This window comes from Anastrepha ludens, chromosome 2, assembly GCF_028408465.1.
Source record: "Anastrepha ludens isolate Willacy chromosome 2, idAnaLude1.1, whole genome shotgun sequence".
In the NCBI taxonomy this organism is placed as follows: Eukaryota; Metazoa; Arthropoda; class Insecta; order Diptera; family Tephritidae; genus Anastrepha; species Anastrepha ludens.
The window spans coordinates 76802947-76828533 of NC_071498.1; the positions used below are offsets into that span (position 1 = coordinate 76802947).

General features: G+C 33.7%; 1 protein-coding gene and 1 long non-coding RNA gene across 5 annotated transcripts; one reads left to right on the forward strand and one right to left on the reverse strand.

The window, feature by feature from the left end:
• Positions 1 to 3453: 3453 nt before the first annotated feature.
• On the forward strand, positions 3454 to 17219 carry LOC128871923 (uncharacterized). 2 transcript variants are annotated; one of them, XR_008456078.1, is made up of 3 exons: positions 13353 to 14004; positions 14094 to 14237; positions 17058 to 17219. It is a non-coding gene; the product is annotated as an uncharacterized LOC128871923 (long non-coding RNA). The 2 variants fall into 2 exon arrangements; XR_008456079.1 differs by lacking the exons at positions 13353 to 14004; positions 14094 to 14237 and adding an exon at positions 3454 to 4177.
• Positions 5962 to 12781, reverse strand: LOC128871922 (leucine-rich melanocyte differentiation-associated protein-like). 3 transcript variants are annotated; one of them, XM_054114098.1, is made up of 4 exons: positions 12520 to 12781; positions 12379 to 12434; positions 6676 to 7086; positions 5962 to 6601 (listed from the first exon to the last, which is right to left on the reverse strand). In XM_054114098.1, exons 2-4 carry the CDS (start codon positions 12414 to 12416, stop codon positions 6157 to 6159), a joined length of 894 nt encoding a protein of 297 aa, XP_053970073.1. In that variant the 5' UTR covers positions 12417 to 12434; positions 12520 to 12781; the 3' UTR covers positions 5962 to 6156. The 3 variants fall into 3 exon arrangements, with proteins under 3 accessions (XP_053970073.1, XP_053970072.1, XP_053970074.1); XM_054114097.1 differs by having other exon boundaries at positions 12379 to 12437; XM_054114099.1 differs by lacking the exon at positions 12379 to 12434.
• Positions 17220 to 25587: the final 8368 nt, after the last annotated feature.

The window sequence follows — 25587 nt, forward strand, 5'->3', positions numbered from 1 at the left end:
TACGGTAATAAACATTTTAATATTTCTGCTATTTCTCTGTACATGGCTGTAGCTAAGACATTTTTTTCTTTTTATATTAGTCCAGTCAAAAGAAGATTTAACTTAGTAATTTTAGGAGTATGCGAGTTTATGGTTTTATTATGTAAAGCCCATCACTGTGAACTTAAATTTGAGTTTTCGGAGTCGGGGGTTGTGTCCCGCGGCCGCCATCTTGGAAATAAGGGTGCAACTGGTTTTTTGCGATTATCTCGTGAATTTCGAAAGTTACGAAAATTTTGTAAACTACTTTTTTGTAGATAATAATATTATCTACAACTTTCATTCAAAACTTTTTATTGTAATATAAAATTAATCATAAAAAAGTTATAAACAAAATTACGCGAAAAATTAAGGGATGAATTTTTTTCAAGCGTAATAACTTTTTTTTTATTGATTTTATGGAAAATATACATCAGAGCTTTTTTATAGAGCATTCTTTTGTGAACATTTTTGTCCACAAGTTTTTTTCGCTATCTTTATTTAGTCTTATGATTTTGAGCTGCTAAGCGGAGCAACCATTACATTAGCGAAGCGCGTACATGATTGAACAGGCCGACAAAATTTAACCAACATTCAGACCCAGAAACTAGACTATATATTTCCGAAGGTTTATGATGCGCTGAATCCAAATCTGGCCTCAGAATTGCTCTATCAGCTCTGGTTTTCGAGATATCCTAACCTAAAAGTGCAAAAACACCGTTTTTGCCCATATTTGAGGTTATGTAGCCTTGCAGATGTTTTCTTTCACCAAAATTATAGGATGGCATCTTTAAATACAAGCCTTCTTTTTTCAAATGGGGTTGAGTTTGCTCAAATATCATTTTTATTTTCGCTGAGATATCGCATTTTGAAATTTTCATGTTTCTAAATTTTCCTACACCAGAAAATAGATTGAGATAACATAGACATGATATAGTCGATTACTAATTTTCTTGAATTGAGTCTTATTTTTCTTAAAATTTTGTCTCACACCATAAGTGTGCTGACTCACCACATCCCTACACTATCTAACCCACGGGTACCGAGTTAGACACAGCCCTAACCCCTAGAAACCACCCCTACCATACCGTAAGCAAGTGTAGGGGTGTGGTGAGCCAGCATACTTATGGTGTGAGACAAAATTTTAAGAAAAATAAGACTCAATTCAAGAAAATTAGTAATCGACTATATCATGTCTATGTTATCTCAATCTATTTTCAGGTGTAGGAAAATTTAGAAACATGAAAATTTCAAAATGCGATATCTCAGCGAAAATAAAAATGATATTTGAGCAAACTCAACCCCATTTGAAAAAAGAAGGCTTGTATTTAAAGATGCCATCCTATAATTTTGGTGAAAGAAAACATCTGCAAGGCTACATAACCTCAAATATGGGCAAAAACGGTGTTTTTTGCACTTTTAGGTTAGGATATCTCGAAAACCAGAGCTGATAGAGCAATTCTGAGGCCAGATTTGGATTCAGCGCATCATAAACCTTCGGAAATATATAGTCTAGTTTCTGGGTCTGAATGTTGGTTAAATTTTGTCGGCCTGTTCAATCAAGTACGCGCTTCGCTAATGTAATGGTTGCTCCGCTTAGCAGCTCAAAATCATAAGACTAAATAAAGATAGCGAAAAAAACTTGTGGACAAAAATGTTCACAAAAGAATGCTCTATAAAAAAGCTCTGATGTATATTTTCCATAAAATCAATAAAAAAAAAGTTATTACGCTTGAAAAAAATTCATCCCTTAATTTTTCGCGTAATTTTGTTTATAACTTTTTTATGATTAATTTTACAATAAAAAGTTTTGAATGAAAGTTGTAGATAATATTATTATCTACAAAAAAGTAGTTTCCAAAATTTTCGTAACTTTCGAAATTCACGAGATAATCGCAAAAAACCAGTTGCACCCTTATTTCCAAGATGGCGGCCGCGGGACACAACCCCCGACTCCGAAAACTCAAATTTAAGTTCACAGTGATGGGTTTTACATAATAAAACCATAAACTCGCATACTCCTAAAATTACTTAGTTGGCTATTTTTTTTGTCTCTTTTGACTGGACTATATGTTAGGCCTCGTCTTTTCACAAAGCGTTCGCAAATGGCGAATAGATGAAGCAACTGGTACAAATGAAAATATCTTGGCAACACTGGAATAGAGCTGCCTTAAATTACATATGTTTGTAAGGCAGTGCGTTATACAAGTTTTATGAGGTATAATCGTACTCGCTAGCGGCAGATCTTGTTCGATAACTTAGTTATTTCTTTCGCACGCAAATGTTAGGCGAGCAGAGAAGTGGCGAATAGAAGAGGCCTAGTATAAAATAAGGGGACAACTTTCTAAAACGATTAGCCCTCTTTAGACAATTATAAATGTGTTTTTCTGTTATTACTTGGCATTCGAAAATTCAATGGGTCATATCGAGAATATGATATAGGCTGTGTTCGTAAATGCAACATGACTTGCAGCATAAGCATCAGTGGCAACACTGCAAGTTTGACATTTGATGCTTCTTATACAATTTTTGACAATTTGCAAATACGTTTGTTTGCATTTTTGAACGCGTATAATACTAAAATGGAAATTTTGCTGAATCTAACACTAGACGAAATTTGTGAGCAAAGAAAAGATAGATTTTCTTTAAATTTAAGAAAAAGAAGGCTATTGAAGTCAAAGAGAAAAATGTTTAGTACAAATGTTTGTCTTTAAAAAGAAAAATACCTAAAAACAAATCGTTTATTAAAACAATAAAGTCGTTTCCCGAGGACCTTTTCTATTCCCATTTCCGAATGAATTGGGCCACTTTTAAAGTAAGGTTTTATAAGTTTTATGAAAATTAATAATTTATAGTTTCACTTTAACAATTTGCTGTTGGCGGAGTCATTGAGTGCCTTGTACCATAAACTTCGTCGAAGTCTTCAAAATACCTCCAGGATGTAGCTTCTCTACCGGAAGAATTATTTCTTTTCTTAATGCGCTTGTACGTTACCAAGAGATTTAAGCATTTTCTCTGCGCTGTGGTGCTGTCCAGTCTTATATTGAGATTTACATTTTTAACTTCGGTGAAAACTTTCTTCCACAATACATTTTTTTTCCTTCTACCCGATTTAAACTCGTCCTCCATATTCAACCGTACTCTCAGCAATAACTGTGTCTCCGCATTACTGAGATTTTCACTAAAAATTTAAAAATAATAATTTATACAATTATTATTAACATAATTTAACTAAATTTCAATACAAAAATTAAAATAAAACAGTTTTGCTTACTTTTCATCAGACATCGTAGTTAAATGCAGTAAACAATTTTTTGATAGAAATTATGAGTGACAACTGATAGAATTGTTGTCTTTTTGAACGCTTGATTATTGCAGTGCTGCAATATTGGCATTTCTGAACGTTCTGTTTGTTATGCAATTGTAGTTTGCGCGTCATGTTGCATTTACGAACACAGCCATACTCTGTTGGATAGTCCGTGTTGCTGTTTCGTAATTTTGAAATCCGACGTAGCTGTCAATTTAATGTTTTTACGGAAATTTTGTACGAGGAACAACTAGTGTCGGTGTTGAACGTTTTTTTTAATAGTAAAATAACTTGTATAACGTAAGAGTTATAAAAAATATGTAAATTGAATTGCGCATAAAATAAGATTCAACACATTTTTAGAAAATTGTCAAGACAAAGATCACATCAAGATCACACAGTAGGAAGAAATGGTGGAATGTGAAAGAAAAAGGACGGACATTGCTCGAGCATTTGCAAAGGTGCCAAAAATGATAGGCAGTTTTTTGTGGTAGTGTCACTCAGCATTTGAAGAGCTTGGGCCCATCAACAATAGATAAGCCCATTTTAAAAACGTACGGATAACATTTTCTCTTTGGCATGTTATACAATTGTTGGCTGAAGCAGATTCTTCCTCCTGGGACAAAAAAGCAGCGGCTACATGATATAATTATTATAATTAATAAAATTTTCTTATAATTGATAATAAATCCTGGTTTTAAATTTCAATAATATTTGTTTATTTACATATTTCTGTCAAAACAACTTATTAAGAACTTCGAATTACCTGTTTTTGGTTGGCAATGCGTGAGAGAGATACGAACAAATTCCAGCATACCATTTTTATATTTTGCGGAGCGGAGCTACGAATTTGTAAGTACGAAAATTCGGATTATAGGGGCGATAATTTGTTATCTTAGTTTTAAGCAAACTTTTTCAATTGAAATATTTTGTCAAGCTAATTGCCTAATTATTATAGCGGACTGTAAACATAACGAAATAATATTGAAAAACAGTATGTCATTTGAAGTCATTTATTAGAAACTTCTGAACCTAACCTAATCAGTGTTAAATTTGATTGGAATAAAAAAATATTTCTCACACATAATAATTATGGAGAAACTTATAAAATTAAAGTTGGAAAATAACTCGTGGATTTGTTCGAGAATAATTCACCGCGCAATTGAGTTTGAGGGCGAAAAATAAGTAAAGTTAGTAATCCTATTTTTATTATTTTAATTTAGATTACCGATTTTTTTTATTTGCCTTTACTAATCAGTTATTAAAAAGGTCAAATACGTAAGTATTCTCTTAATTTTTCCTTGATATACATTCTCCTTGATAACATATATAGCGAACGTTATAGCCGAATAGGTCCTTGGTTTCAAAACCAACTGTAGACATGAATGACATTAATGTTATTTAAGAAAACAAGCTACTATGTGTATGCTGAATGACACACAATATATGTAAATAGGGACCTAAATACATATATCCAAGGATGGTAGATTACCAGGTTTGTCCTTCAGCTATGGTGAACAACGAAATTGAGGGAGTAACTTCGGCTGCCACGTCACTGGGTACTCATCAGCAGAACTCTGCTCGCTCATTTCACACGTATTCACACACTCGTCCAATCAGTCGTTGCTGTATGTGTCTCACAAGCATAATTTATACAAAATTCGGTTTTCACTATTAAAAATAACCTGTGTATATATAAATGTATATTAAAGACTGTCGCCCGGTCTCAATTTAAGGGGGCAATATAAATCTACCTTGGAACAATTAGGTTTTCTCTTTGGCGGGCAACTAGCAAGTGCAGCACTCAGACACAATTAAGTCCATTGTACTACACTCGGATTCCCTATTATGTACGTACCCACAGTACCTATTCCATGTAGAATCTGTAGAAGGATGGATACAATTTTGGCTTTCAAAACTGATAAAGAGCGACTGAATACTATGAAACGGGTAGGTAGTACTCAGAGGGCAAGGAGGCAAGAATATGTAAAAATATATTCAAAGCATCGTATATTTTCACTCTAGTGATTTTGTTGTGATGTAGTGTAACAATTCATAAGGCTTGTGAATTACTTACTTCAGCCATGCCCCACGTCAATGCATGCAATTTTTGCGAAGCTTATAACCGCCGTAGCAGAATGGACGTGACTACCATTCGGAGAACATAGGTTCGAATCTCAGTAAAACACCAAAATGAAGAAAAAGTGTTTTGTAATAGTGGTCGACCCTTGACATGCAATGATAAACCTCCGAGAGTATTTTTACCATGAAAAAGCTCCTCATAAAAACAAAAAAAAAAAATATCTGCCGTTCGGAGTAGGTTTAAAACTGAAAGTCCCATTATTTGTGGAACAACATCAAGACGCATACCAAAAATAGGAAGAGGAGCTCGGCGCAAATTGTTTATATAAATATGTGTAAGCTGGGACCTACATTTCACCTATTGTATTTGCTGTAGGGAAGAGCCGCATGCCGCATAGAATCCTATTTGAATCGTTTGTATCTGATTGCACGGAACTAGCGTGTGAAAGCACAAGAACTGTTTTCAATCATGAGCTCAAGGGTTGGGCATATCTGAGTATTGTTGTTTTCGAAATCCGATAGTTGACCTCACACTTAATTATTTTCTTGGAGAATTCATTTTCTGATGCCTTTAACTAAATTTTTATTTTTAATACAATGTATCACAAATTATAAGTATTTCGTAACTCGAAGCAGTTAAATATTAATAAAAAATGATACGTTTTTTGAATAAGTACCGCACTTTGAAATAAGTCTTTGCATACATAGAAAACTATCATAAACATTGTATAATGCAGATACTTATGTAGCTAATGTGTAGAAGACATCTGATATACTTTTTTTCTTTTTTTGTTGATTTGAAAAAGATCCCCAAAACTAGGCGTTGGATGAATTTGTTGGTTTCTTTCGTCTTTGCCTAATTTGTTACTCGAAGAGGAAGATACTGGGCTGTTTCCGGTGCTACTGTATGTGAAATTAACTTGCTGATGTTTTAATAGCTTGTTATCTCGCGCAACTCCGTCGAGGGTTTTTAGCTGTGGCAGGGAATTGAATATGCATTCACGGTAGTTAATTATATCAGCGGGTGGCAACGGCATCTCCTGACAGGTCGCTTTTTGTGTTGATGACATGGAATAAACAAACTCGTTATTTACACCGGGATTACCCATCAATGAAAGATGTTCCAATGAGGGACAATGTGTTTGTATGCGATGGATCCATTCAACCATATTTGAAATATTGCAGTTATTAATCCTGTCCAAAATAAAATAAAGAAATATGATAAATATACCATGAAAACCACAACTATTATATAAGTACGAGTATACCACAAAATTTTGATATTTTCTAAAAACGGCAGTGTATTCACATCCAAAGTGCAGTTTCTATCTAATATTAACGTATCCAATTCATCGAAGAATGATAAAAACGATAAATTTTCGAAACGGTTGTAACTAAGATCTAAGCATTTAGTATGGGTGGTAAACTTTTCAGCGATTCGTCCGGGTATTGTACGCAAATTTTCATAAGCCAATGATATTCTTCCATTTTCCTCCAGAATATTATCTCCAATGGAGTCATCACTGGCGAAGCTACTTGTAGAAATGTTTCCACTAACAGATATAATTTTTTGCATAACACAAAAATTATAATCCGATAGACCGAAGTCTTCGCAGTAATCGTCGTAAAACGCGAGGTTCGCACAGGACTTAAGTACCGAAAAGAGTTTTTGATTTTCGCTGAAATTATAACATAAATACGAAATATTTCAATAATCAATCAGATACAAATAGTAAAAATAATATTAATTTTAACCACTACTAAAACCATTATTTTCTATAACCAAAACGTAATATGTACGAGGGCTCTTACTATTCGAACCCACAACATTCGGATTTACGTTACCGAAACGACTCGAATTCATCAGCTTTCCCCAAACATTTATGGGTTAATCGAATATTAGAATACCATATTAGTCGAACAAAATTATTCGGTAGGCGATAAGCGAATATGACTTACTTAAACTTCAATGAATGAATACTATTTGAATTTATAATACTGGACAAGACCTAAAAAGTATAGATGAAAAGAGTTCGCAACGAAAATTTAAATATTATATATCAAGCCTTGACAGCCTAAACTGAGGTGGAACAAATCTCTATACTCGTATGCGCGTTTCATGTAATTACATTTAGAAAATAATCATATTTCAAATATAAAAAATTTTCACGCTATAACTATTCATAGAAATATCCGATAAGCACAGGATTTGAAGCTAATATGTTTTGTAAGGACTTTTACGACTTAAATTGCAAAAAAGGGGCGGATCTATAAGATAAAATGAGTTAAAAAAGCATTAAATTAATTTTTAACGTTCAACAAATCAAAAATGGTTTAACCGACTGGAGCACTATTTTGTTTTTTGCCAATAAACTTCAACTCAACTTCAAACTCAATCAAATTTATCATTGATAACGTATTACTATTCAACTTTTTAGGAACAAGCGGGGATTTCTATGGCAACTTGCGACGTCTTGCTCGCCATTTTTTATTTCAAAGTAAATTTCAACTACTTGGAAGCGTTGTTCTGGCGTTAAGCGATTCAAGATGATATCTATCAAACGACGGCAAAACAAATTTCAGATTGATTGTTAGGTTATTTTGGATTTGGCTAATCGAGTAAGATGTGTTTCATGCTATTCGCTAAGATGGAAAAAGAGCATTTCATTTCATTTCATTTATTGCCCAAAATCATTTTAACATAGGAGTTTACAAAGTTATGATAAAATTAGATTATTTAGCATTATCCTAACATACATTTGTATTTATCTAGGAGTTTAAAACTTATTTTTCTTTTGATTATACAATAGGTTATCATTATTATTTGGAATGTCTTTGGCATAATTTTAAAACTTATTTATATTCTCCCAAAAAGGGCTTAAAAAGGAGATAACGTATATTAAACTTCTATAATTTATTTGGCTATAAATTGATCAATGTTATAAACTAAATTTTCATCGTTGAAGTTGTAAGTATTGTATCGCCTTTGATAATATATTGCTTTACTATTTTTATGTAACATATTATTATTTTTTAGTATTTTTAAATATATTGGTGATAAATGTTTTTCTGTTAGAGGTAATGATATTTCCCTTGCCTTTGACAGATATTTGTTTATCAGTTCATTTTCTATGAATGTCAGTTTATCAACAAATCTTACTGACGATTTCATTAAGAAAAAGTCTATGCGTGATATTTTACATTTTTCATATAAACTTTTATTAGAAACTCTTTTCCGAAAAGTACCACTTCTGTAAGGTTGGCGGTTAAGACCGCTACAAATTCTTAAAACATATAGTTCAAAACGTCTGAGTCTTTCCATTTGGCTCGATGAAATGTTGAACCATATCGGATGAGCATAAGATATGATTGGTCTAATTATTTGTTTGTAAATATTTATTTTAATACAGTTCGATAGTCCACCCTGCCTTCTTAATAAATTACAATAGCTAAAGAACATTTATTTTTGCTTTTGTCAAAATGAAATCTATATGTCTTACAAAGGTGAATTTGCTAATCCAAAATTATGCCCAAATATTTGATTTGTTCTTTGTATTTTATGTTGAATCCATTTATTTTAATTTGTGGCTCATATTTACGAGCATTTGGATATAAGTTTTTACGTATTCCTTTAACAATAGTTGTTTCGCTTTTATTGAAGTTTAGTTTTAGCTTCCATTTGTGAAGGTATGTATTTAATTCATTTAGGTATGAGTTAACGGCTTCATTAGCTTTGGTTATGCGTTGGTGAGATCCCAATATAATTATATCATCTGCGTATATGAGCACTTTAATATCGCAATTATTAATTTCGGAACTTAACGGTGGGTCAGGGAAATCAGCTAAGAAGATGTTATAGAGAATTGGCCCCAACAAAGAACCTTGTGGCACACCTGAGCTAACGTCTCTTGTGAAAGAATTAAATATACCTTCTCTAACATAAAATGATCGCTCTTTTAAATAACTATACAACATTATGCAAAGATTTTTTTCGAAGTTGAACTTCCTGTACATTTTAAATAAGATTCCTTCCACCCAAGCAGTATCGAATGCTTTGGAAAAAGAGCAATATCGTTCGGAAATTCGCTTTTTGTTTTTGGATGGGGAAAAATGGGAGAAGATAGACAAAGTTGGATGCTGTCTATGGGACGATAGGCAAAGTTGGATGCTATCCATGACCACAGTTAGATATTGGTTCAACGAACTTAAATGTGGGCGAACATCCGTTTATGATGAGGAGCGATCAGGACGCCCGACAGGCGTAGACGAGGAAATCATTCAAAAAGTACACAACATGATGATCGACGAACGAAAATGCGCGAAGTAACAGAGGCCACAGGTGTGTTGACCGAAACGGCATTTATAATTTTACATGATAAGTTGGTGATGAAAAAATTGTCAGCCTGATTGGTGCCGCGATTGTTCACGGTGGACAGCTGTTAACTTCGAAGTAGTGTTTGGAGCAATTTAAGCGAGATCCGAAGGAATTTTTGCGTTGAGTTGTCACCTTTAATAAAACCTGGATTGATCATTACACACCAGAAACTAAGCAACAATCAAAACAATGGATTTCTCCCGGTGGATATGATCCAAAGAAGGGGGAGACAGTCCTATTGGTCGGAAATGTCATGGCGACGACTTTTGGGATGCGAACGGCTTCAATCTCATGGATCATTTGGCGAAAAAAACACGATACCGCCCCAGGATATTCATCCGGAGTTGCCGCCGCCAAACTCCATGAATTGCGTTATGAATTGCTTCCGCATATCCCGTATTCACCCGATCTGGCTCCCTACGACTTTTTCTTGTTCCCTAACATGAAGAAATGGCTCGCGGGAAAAAAATTTAGTTCAAATGAGGAAGTCATCGCCGAGACAGAGGTGTTATTTGAGGAGTTCGACAAATCCTATTTTTTGGACGAAGTATATCCTGCTAAAAGGGGACTATGTTGAAAAATAAAAAATGGTGTCTTCATTTTTAACACGGGTACTTATTGAACCTCCCTCGTAAATGTCAACACAGTTGGTTATTCTCAGTTGTCAAACCATAGTTAACGATATAGATAGTTCTCCTGCAGTTAAAAAAATACTCGATATACATACTTATATATTATAAATGAATCCATTGAATGAAAGTTTAATAGATAAAAAATTCTTTTAAAATGCTATTATTTCAATGCTTGCAGAAAATGAGTTTTTCTAAGAATGGTATTCGTTATTTGAGAATCAATGAATTGGGACAGCAAAAACATACATATAAACATATAAATATATTATATATAAATGTATATATGTATATATATGGTATAATTGGCGCTTATACCCTTTTTGGGTGTTTGGCCGAACTTCTCCTCTTATTCATGGTTTGCGTCTTGATGTTGTTCCACAAATGGAGGGGCCTACAGTTTTAATTTTTATGAGGAACTTTTTTAATGCAGACATACATTCGGAGGTTTGTCATTGCCTGCCGAGGAGCGACCGCTATTAAAAAAACTTTTTTTTCACTTTGGTGTTTCACGGAGATTCGAACCTACGTTCTCTCTGAATTCCGAATGGTAGTCACGCACCAACCCTTTCGGCTACGGGGTCATCCGACATACTAATTGTTTATATTAAGTGAACAGTTTATGTTTACCATGCTTTCGACCAAATCTGTATCTTGTTTCTATTTTGCCTTTTATAATTAATTGCAATAGGTGATATTTCTTATTTCTGATGATAATAACCTTAGTAGGTAGTAGCTCTATATTCCCATGAATATGTAGATTCGAAATTTATATCAGACATTTTCAGTACCGAACATCTCATTTTTTATATTTCTTGTGGGTACTTTTTGTGATTTCTATTCTTGTTTCTACTTTTGCTATTTTATGCCGTCTTCGAATGGCAGGCAGATGGAATTACTCTCGGAGTTTTGCCATTGCTTGCCGAGGGACAACCGCCATTAGGAAAAGCTCTTCTATCATTTTGGTGTTCTGTGCCCACAGCTGGTTTTGACCGCGGGTACTACCGAATGGTAATTGTACACCAATCAGGTGACTTTAGCAATATCATTGCTTTATGGATATTATAAAAACTGATTAAGAAAAGTTTTTGCACGCTTAACGCTGGCTCTAACAAATTTGACGTTTCAATTCAGGCTGAAAAGTTGAAAAAAAGCTCGAAATTTCTAAGCTCTTCCTAATCATTGTTACTTTCGACTAATTTCCGATTTTTCTCTGCTAAGGTAAAAAACTCGCATATAATCCAAGTATTAAAATTGTACCTTATTATATTTACTCAAAATTGGCGTACATATTTATGTATACATATATACCTTTATGTGTATGAAAAGCCTTATTGCGGTGGCAATCAATAGATTATGAACGAACTGTAGTATAAAATATGTATGTGTATGGATATGTACATATGTATGTATGTATGTATATACGTACATTGACAGGATTATTACCGTTTTCGTATTATTTTTAATGAGGTTTCGTTTTTTTATACTAGTTTTCCATTCCTCAATCGGACCAAAATATTCCAAAAATGCTTCCAATACACCAGATTGTGAAAGCCCTTTTAGCTTATCAGTTTTAATAACAAAACATGTAAAAATGTACATACATACACATATATAATAGGGTTTACACTTCTGTTAGGTGTTTGGCCGAGCTCCTCCTCCTATTTGTGGTGTGCGTCTTCATGTTGCTCCACAAATGGAGGATCCTACAGTTTTAAGCCGATTCCGAACGGCAGATGGTTTTTTATGAGGAGCTAGTTGCCGAGGGGCGACTGCTATCCTTCCATCATTTCTTGTTTCATGTACGGAGATTCGAACAAGTGCACTTCCGAATGGCAGTCACACACCAATCCATTAGTCTATGGCGGCCACCAAATGTACATGCATACTTATACAATACTGAATTATATACATACACATATACATACATTTACATAAGTATGCACTTCTTTGACAGAAAAACTCACCTGTTGTCCCTGCTTAGAATACCATCTGCATCTGACATGCTAGTAGTTAACGGAAACTACTAAATATTTATTTAATCAAATTGTATTATATAATCGCAAAATAACAAACAAAATTAAACACAGTTTGAAACATTAACTCACTGTGATATAACTGTATAGTTTTTTTTCCACAATAACATTTACAAATTTTAGATTACAAACAACGGCACACCGACTTAAGGCTCAAAATATTTTGGAAACCCTTAACATTAAGTAACACTTTGTTGCTTGTCAACACTCCGCAATAAATTCTACTCGAATACACAGCTGAGATGCTGCACCAGCAGATAATATTCAAAGCTAATCGCAGAACACAAAAAGAGCACGGAGTACTGACAGTACGGCACAACAATGAGTCGAAAACGATAACAGACTTATCACATTCTATTTACAATTTATGTATTTACATACACATGTGTACATACATTAAATATATAGATATATATACCATATATATATATATGTATATATATATATACTCGTATAGAATAAGCTGAAAATCAGTATTTATTCACTTTTGCTTCGTACTCACAGGTTTAACACTTTGCAGGTTTAATACCACTATAACGGTCTTCAGCGATGTCCCTCACTATCAGTGGGTACAGTAACTGTTTGACTGTATTTGAAGATAGACTTAAAACGGAGTCGCCAACTGGAGTTATACGAAGTGGAAATGAGAAACAATTACATTTACAAGAGTTTCAGCCAATACAGTAAATTCAAGTTTAATTGCTTTGGCACTTATTTTTTTACTCTTTGTCCGCATCGGCAATTGATATTGATTGAGCAAAGCCCATGGGATGATTGGTGAATTTTAATTATGTGATATCCTAAAAATATCACGATGTACAGAATGCAAGGATGTGGCCAATATCAGCCTTTTACCTGGCTATCGCAAATTTGAAAGATTTTGCGGATTTGCTGACATAATAAGGGATCATGACGGCGGTTTGTTTACGATTACGACGTAAATTTGAAAAGCTCGTTATTTTATATTACGCGAGAATTTTTTAAATTAAAGTTAATATTTACACTTATGAGGAGTATGGTTCTAAATTGTGATATCGATAAATATTTAAAAATAAAATAAATAATTGGCGAGTACACTTCTGTTAGGTGCTTGGCTGAGCCCCTCCTATTTGTGATGTGCGTCTTGATGTAGTTCCACAAATGGGGGGACTTATAGCCGACTCCAAACGCCTATTATGAGGAGTTTTTCATGGCCGAAATACTCTCGAAGGTTTGCCATTGCCTGTTGAGGGGAGACCGCTGTTAGACAATTTAATCTAATATTAGATGTTAATGCACGGAGATTCGAACCTACTATCCATTCAGCTACGGCGGCCGTCATATAAATATTTAAGCGTTTTCAATTTCCCATTGGACGCGGCTTTGTTGGAAAAGTGTATTCAGATCCCCCGGAGGGAAGTTGAATTTAACCCGAGTCGCACATTTTTGTGAAGCATTTCCCAAGTTTAGGCATCGGCATAAAGAAAAAGCATTTGTGTCCTAGACCGCTATGTACAGAACGTAATGCAATCTATCATTCTCATCTTAGACTGAAGTAATAATACCATATATTCACAAGTAAGTATACTTTATAGTTTTCATTATTGTAATTGTTTTCAGTATAATTTAATTTTATTATTTACATTACTTTTGAAATTTGTTTTCAGGGGCGCCAAATTCTATGAGACATCAAAGTTGTCTTAATAATATTAAAAATACGAAGATGCAAAGAGATCAAATTTCATCAAATGTTCTCGTCATGGATCTCCTGTTATTTGCGACTACTTGAGGCAATAGAAGGCAAACCCACGGTAACTCAAATTGTTTCAGATTTAATATACTGGTAATATTTTGCTAAATATTTTTCAGTACGAAGTATTTTTCAGAAATTACGAAGCTTAAAATCATCACTTCGATTGTAATTGTATTTCCGTCATGATAATTTATAATGCACACAACTTGCCACAATTTGATGACCGCAATGTTTGTTTCCATTCAAATAACCTCACTTTACGTCTTTTGTTTTCATTTCATTTGGGTCCTTCTGTCAACCCCTGACCCCTTTTCCCTAACAGCCAAAGTTACTCTCATAATTTTGTTTCGGATGGACAAATCTTGTACTAAAAATCAAATTACTAAAGATCACGTAATCAACCAACCACGTGTTTGTAACCGAATCTGAGAAAAAAGTTGATGACGTAGCTCGTATTCGTTTACATTTTCCGCAATGAAAAATCGAGTCTTTCTGTTACTTCGCGATTGTAAAAAACTTTCTTTTGTGAAATTCATATTTTCAACCAATTTCACTTACATATTTTGCCATTAATCGCAGTCAATCACACCCCTTTTTTGTTTTCTTTATTTGTAGTGTTTTATAACGACAAACTTGGTAACAAAAGCGCGACGCCACGGACCGAAATTTACTTTTTTCTTTATCCTCCGAAGTTATGATCTTGTGTAATTGGAGACGGCAAACAGTGGGTGATTTTTGGATTTTAGCGCAATTCAGTGCCACATCTAAATGAATTTTGGATCCTGAATTCAAAAATGATATTGCTCTCTGCCCTTTTTTATGAGTTGGCCTAGAGGAAAGATTCACGTTGTTATACTTTTTTTCCAGGAGACTACAATTTATGGACACTGTTGCAAATAAAAACCTACTCTACAGCATCACTCCTTCCAGTAGACATCAATCTCATCCGTGCCGTAAGAGTTAGTTCCTTTTGAGATGAAGAGAAAGTGGATTGCCTTTTCTCTTTTAAATGGTAGTTACCAAAAGATTTGTCTGGCTGATCATATGAGAAGTTTTATTGCAAGACAGGAGATTCAGATGGAAATCAGATTTCTCTTTCGAACCAGCGTTCGTTTCCTACTATAATCCTAATCCTGATTTAATGCGCTTGCATTTCTTTCACTTTGCTACTAAAGTGGCTAACAAAAATTTCCAAAGCGTTTGAATTTGAATAATACACTCACCAGTCTTCTTTGTTTGTAACCAAGTTTCAAATATATCAATTTCAATTTCAATTTAGTAATACATAATATTCCGTATGCAGTAGATCTGAGTTTTTAACTATGCAACTTATATTTATAACAATCCAGCTGAGAACAATAACTTATAAAATAATTCCCTTAAAATATCTTGTAATCTAAAAGAGTCTGAAATAGAAAGCTCAAGAGATTCACTGAAAACGTTAAAGTAGTTAAATATAATGAAAGACGGCCATTATACAACTCCTTTCTTTCTTTAAGTGTTTAATTGCACGTGACAAATAATTTCATATTTTTATTGTGCTAACAAAAAATATGCGCTTCCCGCTTCATTTATCTAATACTGGCAATGTGTAAAAGAATTTTAAATATTTAAATTATTCCCATAAATATAAAGTTGAAAAAAAATTACAATCACACATCATCGGAGAGCAGAAATCTCCATTGGATAACGATTCGAAAAATAAAAAATTTTCGAGCTGCTAACGGTTCGAAGAACTAGAAATACTCTATTCGCTAACGGTATGTGATCGCCTGCGAATTCGAAATCGCCGATCTATCACCGAGAAGTATCGTGTCGAAGGTTCCATTACAAAAAACGTTTCATCTACTTTGGTTGATACCACTAAAGACTGATTTCCTTTGCAATTTATCACTGCGATGCAAATTTTTAATACTACTACGATGATTTGCATCATACAAATCTGTGATGAACGACTTGTGTTTGTGATGCGTATCAATAACTTGATTCAGAGATTTAGGCATCAAACGATTACCCATCATAGACTTTTTTATTTAGGATCATTTGACTTTGTACATATGCAGCGCACCGACTTTTAGGAAGTCAGCCAAAGTGTCACTTAGGGACTGAGAAACGCAATCTGAGTAAGTGAAAATAAATAAAATGTATAAGTCGTTATTCGGCGGTCGCCGTAGCCGAATGCGTTGGTGCGTGACTACCATTTGGAAGTGCGTAGGTTCGAATCTCCGTGTATGAAACACAAAGTTTTTTCTAAAAGCGGTCGCTCCGCCAATTATACACATATATATACATACCTATGTATATATTGATATGTATTATATTCTTTGTACTATATTCTTTTCTTTACTTTTCTATTTCTCATTTACTTACTAATTCGTGTAATTTTGCTTCTGCTGATTAATTGTTTTTTGTAAGCCGAAATGTCCCTAGAGAGATCTCCACTAGGGAATAACAGCATGATTGGGCCACATATCATCACTACTACAATCTTTGAGCTCAAGAAACCAATCAAAAAGATATCAAAACAAAGTTCTGAGCAGCGAGCTGGAAGAAGCGAATACGCTAGAATATTAAACAGCGTCTGGTTGATAGAAGTGCAGAAGTTAATCTTCCCTTCAAGTTCACTTACTTTACTTACGAATACGTTACCTATATAAGTATTCAAAAATTCACAAATCCAAAGAGATAATGGCAAATATGCAAAACCAATTACAGTAAATCAACTTTTTATATTTTCTAATCCTTGATCACATTTATTGTAGGTTTAGACAAAGCAGACGTTAATTAATATGTACTTCCAAATATAATTAAATGAAATACTGTACTTTAGTAATATCTATACTTTTTTATGTATACTGTAAAAATATTTACATTTCAGATATGTCTCATAATGTTAATATGATACGTTACCAGAGCTGATTCAGCATCTACGAACCATATCAAGTGCAAGCACGCAGTATGTACCTTGTCTGCTTGAGTAAGGATTATGGGCGTAATCAAGGGCGAAGTTTTGGTGTTCAAGTACAAAAAATTATTAAAATTATTAAAAAAAAAAGGCTTGCGGTTACTGAAAAACTAAGCGTGGAAGCTTATTATCGTAGATCACTGTATATATAATCTGTCTAATAGAAGCGTGACCGGTGTGTTCACCGCTTATTTGAATGCAGTTTTGATGAATAAAATTTACTAAAAAGTATTATTAGTGCTGGCTGCGAAGATGTTTTGAAGAACTAACCAACTTTGGATTTTACAAGAAGACAAACTTTCCAATCATGAAAACACAGCACAAAGGGATCGAAATATTGGATTGGCTTCCACAATCGATAAGATAGATTTTTAAAACATAAAAATATAATCCTTGGATTTCAAACACTTTCTCGATGATGCCTCGAGTTTTGATGATAATCCTATACTAAATTAAAAGAAATATATATTTTTTGTAGCGATGACTTAGAAGATTTTCAGATGAAATTAAATCTTTGGTATAAATAAAATAATTTGAAATATGAAATTCGAGGAAAGGCTAAAAGCAAACTTCAAAACCATTGAGCTGTGCAGAAATGATACTTGGCATGTATACATACATATAAAAGAAATACAACATATGTAATTTATTAAAGAAATACAAATAATTTATTATTAGAATGAAAGAAACATTGTATGAGAATAGAAGACAGTTTGAAGATAAAATGTGATTGAAGTAGCTTGGTCCACGAATTCTTTAAATTATATGTCTAATCCAAATCCTCTTTCTGAGTTAATTGTAAAAAAAGAATGATGGACATGCACTTTATTAAATAAATCAAATCGTCTTTTCATCTTAACACTTTCTCTGCGGGCTTTATCAAGTGAACCAAAAATTATAACTTGTTCAGGCAAAGTGAGTTAGAATTTACAACTACCATCAAGAGAAGACTATTTTCCCAGCAATCACTTTTCTTATAACATTATTCAAATGTTTATAAAACCATTCTTGTTTTGGTGACTGAAAAGAAATTTGGTCTGATTCAAGTGAGAAGGAGTGTATTTAAGAAGTACGATCTCACAAGAGCGGTTGAATAGGCAGCTTACCTTTATATCTGTAGAGATTCAAATTCCTACGGTGGAAATAATTTTAGAAAAATTTGCTGAATATAAGCGACGAGTCCAATTGAAATTACAGTTTTTATATTTTCATGAGACTATATCGTCCCCTTAGTATAACAATAGCCTATGTGCTCATAGGCTATTATTTTTTTTTTTTTTGAATTTTTGGATTCTCCATCGTCGATTTTATATGTGGTCAAAATTTTGTCAAATTCTAGTTCCACAAAGTGGGTCAAAACGTCAGTCAAAAAATAATAAATATTTACAGACATTACGAGATTTGAGTGAGAGCTACTTTCGACAAAAAGTTTGAAATTCATTTTCTCAAAACATCAAAAAATTGATAGGCTATTTTAATACTAAGGGGACGACATGTATTTATGTGTTCCTTTATGATTTAGATTTAATGTTTTTATTTCATTGAACAATTCTTTTAATTTTTGTTTTATTATAAGTTTTGTTTTAGAACATTGAGAGGATTTTATATAAAACCGGCCCCCATGAAAAAAAATCCTGATTGCATGCCTGGTGAGGACTTTTACTACCAGTACCAATATTAGGGTGAGAAATTCGAGTGTAATATGTAAACATGCATTTGAACTTTTTGCCGTTCACAACAATAGATGTTTCTTTATATTTTCTAATTTTTATGAAAAAATTTGAAATGAAAAGATTTGTGGGTGTTGATGATCGGTTAGCTTCTTGCCTTGGTGGCTTTTCTGGTGGTTCTTGTGTTGGTGTGTGTGTAGGTTGCGATAGCGGCCATAACTCGCGCTATATAGCTTAGTTTTGCGGAAGCATCTGAAGTGTGTATTGTAATTATATAAAGTTAATAAATGTTTAATTTCGTATGAGTTCGCCTGGCTACAAGCCACTAAATTCATCTAACGGCATTCACTAAATCCCTTTAAGTCACATAAAATGAACTAAACAAAGCCAAGTAAATAAATAGGTATGTATAAAGTATATATTTATTTTGACGGTATATATTTATTTGGCGCCGGTAGCCGAATGGGTTGGTGTGTGACTAACATTCGGAATTCAGAGAGAACGTAGGCTCGAATTTCGGTGAAAGACCAAAATGAAGAAAAAGCTTTTTCTAATAGCGGTGGCCTCTCGGCAGGCAACGGCAAACCTCCGAGTGTATTTCTGCCATGAAAAAGGTCCTCATAAAAAATATCTGCCGCTCGGAGGCGGCTTGAAGCTGTAGGCCCCTCCATTTGTGGAACATCATCAAAACGCACACCACAAATAGGAGAAGCTCGGCCAAACACCCAAAGAGGGTGTAAGCACCAATTATATACATCTATATATATATATATATATATATATATATATATTATATTATTTTAGATAAATATCTTTTTAATAATAATATGGTAATATTTTCGGCGGGGTAGAACTTATTTTTTCTACAGTTTTGCGCTAAAATTGTTGAGAAGGCAGTAACTTTGTAAAAACTTTCCGTTTTTCTTTCAAAATTTCCAGCTGTTTTCTCTTTGTACTTTTGTACAATAAGATTTATTATATTTTCCATTAAATTATTTACAAATTCTAACTTTTGCTTAAAATGGTTGGTGAAAAAAATCTTTAAAAATTACATCACAGTCTCCCTCTTACTAACATTCCTGATATTTACTTTTCTGCCGAAACAATTTTTCCATTTTTGGAACACTGTTCAGGATAAAAAATAGAGAGAAATGAAAATAATAAGGGCAAAAGGAAACGGGAAAGTCTCCTAGATAGCTGATTTTGAATTTCGTATTTGATGCGGTAAGGATAATAGCAAATTTTGCCAAACTGGTAACGAAAAATCTTTAATCTCCTACAAGTTCAAATTACCCCATAAAATAATATTTATGTGATCCAGTATTGCCCGTAGTCGAAAATTCGACCATTAACCATTCCCTTTGTAATTACACCATAATCCAAGTATTTTGATCGTGCAAGGCCCATTCGCTTAAGTAAGATGTTCATAGACCTCAAATCAGGAATTTAAATACGTATTAAGTAAAATGATTCCTTTCTCTTTGTTTATATTTAGGTGTCTTTTTCTTTATTCTTTATTTTTATCTTTGCCTTATTCTTTCCATCTACTTATACATATGCACTTTAACCTTCATCTTTGTAGTTAATCTTAATTTAAATCTTACCCTTAAACCGCTGATTACGATTTTTTTTAATCAATATGAAAATTAAAGCTTATGTTTAGGAGGCATATACTTATACATTAGAACTTTAAATTAAACTAATTTGAAATTTGATTGAAATTATTCAAAGTGCCTTTCGAATGAATTGTTTATTTCTTTCAATTATAAATTAGCCGTAAAACGGATGCAAAGAAAACATGTTTGCCTATTTGTATATAAGATTTAATATGATAGTTTTGTGATGGAGACATTCAGCTCAATTAACGAATTAATATATTTTTTTAGTAGTTGCAGCTCTTAAAGATAACGGAAAAATTCATTTCAATAGTAGTGAGAGACCCATGATATTTGTTCGTCATTATCTAGTTAAGACCTATTTTTTGCCATAGCGTTGCGGGAGATATTTTGAGGGGCGTTCGGAGAGATGGGACTCTGATCAGGGTAGCAAGAAGAGGCAGTTCGCCCTCAGCTTATAAAAATCGACGATCAAAATTATTATTTAGTTAATGCTGAAATTGTATTCACTGAGGATCTCAGGATCCAGAATCCTCAGAAAAAATGTGCAGACCCATCGATCAGCCGGTAAGAAAAGGGTGGCAGAACACCTCTAATATATCGTGAGAATAATGAAATTTTTTTATTTAGTTATCTCTGAAATTCACAAGCCACTATTTCAAGTAGTTTCAGAACGAAATTCCGTTATTAACCACCTGAGCGATGTCAGTTTCCCTTAAGCGCCCGAGCCTTGATCTCGAGTAGTTAATTAGTTTAATTTCCAATTTTTTAATTATAGAAAACAGTTTTAATAAATTATTTAAAATCTTATTAATTAGAATAGTCATGTAATGATAGTAATGTGCAATTTTTTACTAATTAAATAGTATATATATTATATATGTATAGCAATATTATAAATATAGTATAGGCAAGTGCTTAGTGAATACTTCACATTTTTTATGGTACGCGTAACAAGTTTCAATGCAATCAGTCATTTAAAAATCGATACATCTTCCATTCGTTCAAATCGGAATCATCTGCACCATGTCAACAAAATTAAATGATGAAGAATTTTGTTGAAGTTAACATTTATTTTCGTTATAAATATATGTATATATAATTGGCGCTTACATCTTCTGCTTTTTAAAGTGTATGCCTTCATGATGTTCCACAAAAGGAGGGACATTTAAGCCGACCCCGAACGGCAGATTTTTTTTTTGTAACGTCATTGTAAGGCATGTTTGTAAGATATCCACGAGATAAGACGGGTTATCAAAAGAGCATAATATAATACGTATGTTCGCGTGACGTCAGGTTTATAAATGAACAACAACCGGTTTCATCTCCTCCAACTCGCGCTATTGATGAGCTGCTAACGCTGCGAACAGAAGAGAATAACAGCGCCAGTTCCAAAGGTGTAAAGTACTCTCCTCATCCAAATAACCAGAGTATAACGGGCAGTGAACTTGTTGCTGTGGTACAAGAAGATGTAAATGAAATGCAAAGAGCAGCAAGACCGCCAAAGTTACTGCGACCATTATTTCGGTATCGCGCAAATCGAGTGTCAGTTCCGCTATCATTTAGTCCAGAGGGCGATAAATGTAGACAGTAATGTTTTTGATGTAAAGGCGAGGTCAATGTGCAGATCGCATTACGTGGGTCTGAGAGCAATGAATGCAATATCACTAATTTATTAAAAATTAAACATGGGATATTGTTAAAGCAACGGAGAAAGAAAATGTTGTTGGTTGCTGTTTTGTTCTGACGAACAAGGGAGGTGCAGATGGTATAAAATAGAGCGTTGTAGGCAAAGGTAGTGACCAAAAATATGGTGCAAATTACTATGAGACTTTTGCATCAGGAGCACGATTAGATACAGTGGCACACTTTAGTCTCACAATTTGGAAGATCGCATATCATTAGTATCTTACTCTTTGGTCAAACAAAGACGCTTTTCACTAGGTATGGAGAAACAGTTACGCTCGCAGCTCATCAATAATTGCCCCTTCAGGTACCATATTAAATGCGCATCGGCGATCAACCTTATTTTCCACATTCTTCAAAAAAAAAAAAAATATTTGCAAAAAACCTGGATCCTTTCTGGGTTGTAGAAGGAGTGAACCAATCTGGGGCTACACTTGGACTTGTTCTTTGGCTCACAATTTGACTTTGCACTTGACATAACACATTCCATGCGTTTCTTTTTTAAACTTCAAATCAGTACAATGATCACACACATTACTTAAGGTACCGCAAAAATATCATGATGCATGTTGTAATTGTAATCCTTATCTTAATTGAAGACCTTGATCTTAAGAAACGATCGATGTTCGTTCTTGATCGAATTTGTTGTAATCGCTCAGTTTGACGACGGGGTCTCGCTCTTCGGATTATTAAACATTTCTAAAAGTAGAGACTCTGATCCGTTGAATTTCGTGGTGCCCTGGTTGAACTTCCGATGTTTTGTTCTTTGAGTGACATTTCAAACGATTTCCAATGCTAAATGTTTATTGATAGATGAGGCATCCAAAGAAAATTACATTAGTTGGTCACAAATTTTGAACACTCTTAAGAAAAACAACAATAGTTTATAATATTAAATTCAATCTCGCAAGTTAATTCGAATAAAGATAGAACTATATTTTAACTCACATTTCAAGTACTTATTATAGAAATAATCACACTATTTCTTTATATTGAGAATTGAAATTGAATTAAAGATGAAAGTTAAAGAAATACCAGTTAACCAGAAAACGGATGTTGGTTCCGCTCACATACGAATATAACTAATGGGTAATTAAATTATATTTGATTCTTTCAATGTCAAACCTCTTTCTCCTCGTCGAGACGAACACGTAGGTATGCGTGTTTTCACAATGGGATGTACGGTAATTACATATGAAGACAATTTTTTTAGAATATTGAGTCACTAACTGGCGATGTATTTATTGTTCGATTGGTTTCATACATACGGAATAAATTTCAATTATAGAAAAGGTATACCCTTTAGATGGCGTTTCTATCGAAATCTTCTGGAAAATCGTATTTATGGAATAAGTAGACGTGATGCCTCCTATACTACGATGTAATACTTTGTAAAAATTGGCACAATCTTAATTATAACTCCATTTCCATTCATATGACTACGGCAGTCATAGCAATCCTGCTTTGATACCGCTAAAAGTTCCCATTTAAGACCAATAGTGAGTACGAAATTCTTTAATGGGATACAAATAAGTGTTGATTGCGGGGCGCTTGCCATTGAAATTTTGTACATTTGTGCTGACTTTAAAAGGAATTACATAGACTAGAGAAGACCAAGTACGAATTGAATAGAGACCAAATAAATCGACAAAATAATCAAATCAGCTGTTCTACGTGTAACAAAATGAATTGAATTTTGAAACTGATATATTTACAATTTTTCTACTCATAAATAATAGTGTATGCAATAATAATTAAGAAAATTGCTATTATAAAGAAAATCATTAGCATTTTTAATACGAAATATAAAAGGATTTTTTTCTTCAACCTTTTCTCTCGATACCTGCTGCCTTTAGAATCTCCTTCCTCCTACCGAACGTACTACAAAGCTTTGCCATTCCAACTAACTTATTGTCGGCCAAGAAAGTGGCCAAACGAAAGTGGGTCAAACGAAACACAATTACCGAGTGTGATTGTCATATTGTCAATCCCGAGAAATGAGCGGGCGGAATTCGTGGCAGCCGAAGTTACTCTCACAAATTTGCTTCGGATGGCTAAAGCTGGCAATCTTTACTCAGGTACTCGCGAGCAGAATTTTGCACTCGTGCAATCAGTCGTTGTCCAGATCATAGATGACTAGATGGGAAACTCTTTTTCTCGTGGGAGCGCTGAAAAATGTGCATTTTTTATAACATTTGCCAATATTGCCACACCGGTAGAAACATAAATTGGGTATTTTTTAAACAAGAATTGGGAATTTTTAGTTTCCACACCACTATTGAGGTTAGTATTTTGTGTGCGGTTGCCCAACAGCCTTATACCACTCGTAAACACCTACATCTACTAAAAATAAGCGCAATCCGTATGAAATATGTACATAAATAACCAAAAAATTTAAAAATTTATATGTAAATGAAATTACTTAAAACTGATATACAAAAGTAGTTTAATAATAATAAAGTATTGAACCCGAAAAACATAAGTTATAATTAAAAACATGACATATTGCGATTTTTTAATATAACATAGAAAGTGGGTAACAAAACAAAAACATTCTCAAACAACGAACAGAATAAGTTATTTGTTTTTTATTTTTGTAAAATATCTCCAACTCAAATTCAATTCCCTTACCTACCCTTTTCAACCATAGAATATTTACGTATGTATATACAAATTTACATAAACCAACACACAGTTTTCAATAAAATTACATTATGTACATAAGACTAATTAAAAGTAGAAGTCGAAAAGGATATAACGAGCTTTGGATTCTACAAACTCACTTCAATTGAAATTATTTCATTTCAATTGAATTAATTTTAAGACAAATAATTATAAACATTTCAACACGTCATTTCTCCATTAAGCAAAAACGAACTTTTTACGTCAGTTATTTCTGGCGCTTTCTTCTCGCAGCCTGCCATTTCGGCTATCAGCTGTTCAACATCCTATAATGTGTGAGTGCTGTCAAGTTTTGAAACGTTCTCATGGGCGCGCTCTCTCTAAAATGAAAGAGTTTCTCATCTTATTATCTATGGTCCAGACGGCAACGAAGTAACATTATTCGGCACAGCGTTGATTTTTTCGTTAGTCGCCAACACAATCTCAGTTTTTTCGTACACAAACCGCTGTTATGACCTTTGTTATTACAGCTGGTTCCTTCAAAATCGCTGACAGCGAATGTTGGCCACACCTCTGTATTCTATACATCGTGGGGATCAATGAGTTTAATGCAACAGCCGGCTATATGGGAATGTAAAGGCGCTGCCAAAAGATGCCTTTTCATCTACATTCCGTAGGATCCCAAACTACTAGAGTGATTTTTACTGATCTTTTATGCTGATGATTTGTCGATATTGGCGTCGGACGATTTCTATTGCATTAATCTCTTTTTCAGTTAGTATTAACCTTAAAAATACTGCTGTTGCTTGCTTACTTCAAACATGATTGATGATGCACACAGTGGACTCC

What these genes read in the sequence shown, in the direction of transcription:
- LOC128871922 (XM_054114099.1), bottom strand. Translation starts at nt 12,557, where the DNA reads ATGTTATTGTGGAAAAAAAACTATACAGTTATATCACA. An exon ending in AACTATACAGTTATATCACA is followed by an intron (nt 7,087 to 12,519) that starts GTGAGTTAATGT and finishes TTATAATTTCAG; the next exon opens with CGAAAATCAAAAACTCTTTT. An exon ending in GAAAATATCAAAATTTTGTG is followed by an intron (nt 6,602 to 6,675) that starts GTATACTCGTAC and finishes TATTTTGGACAG; the next exon opens with GATTAATAACTGCAATATTT.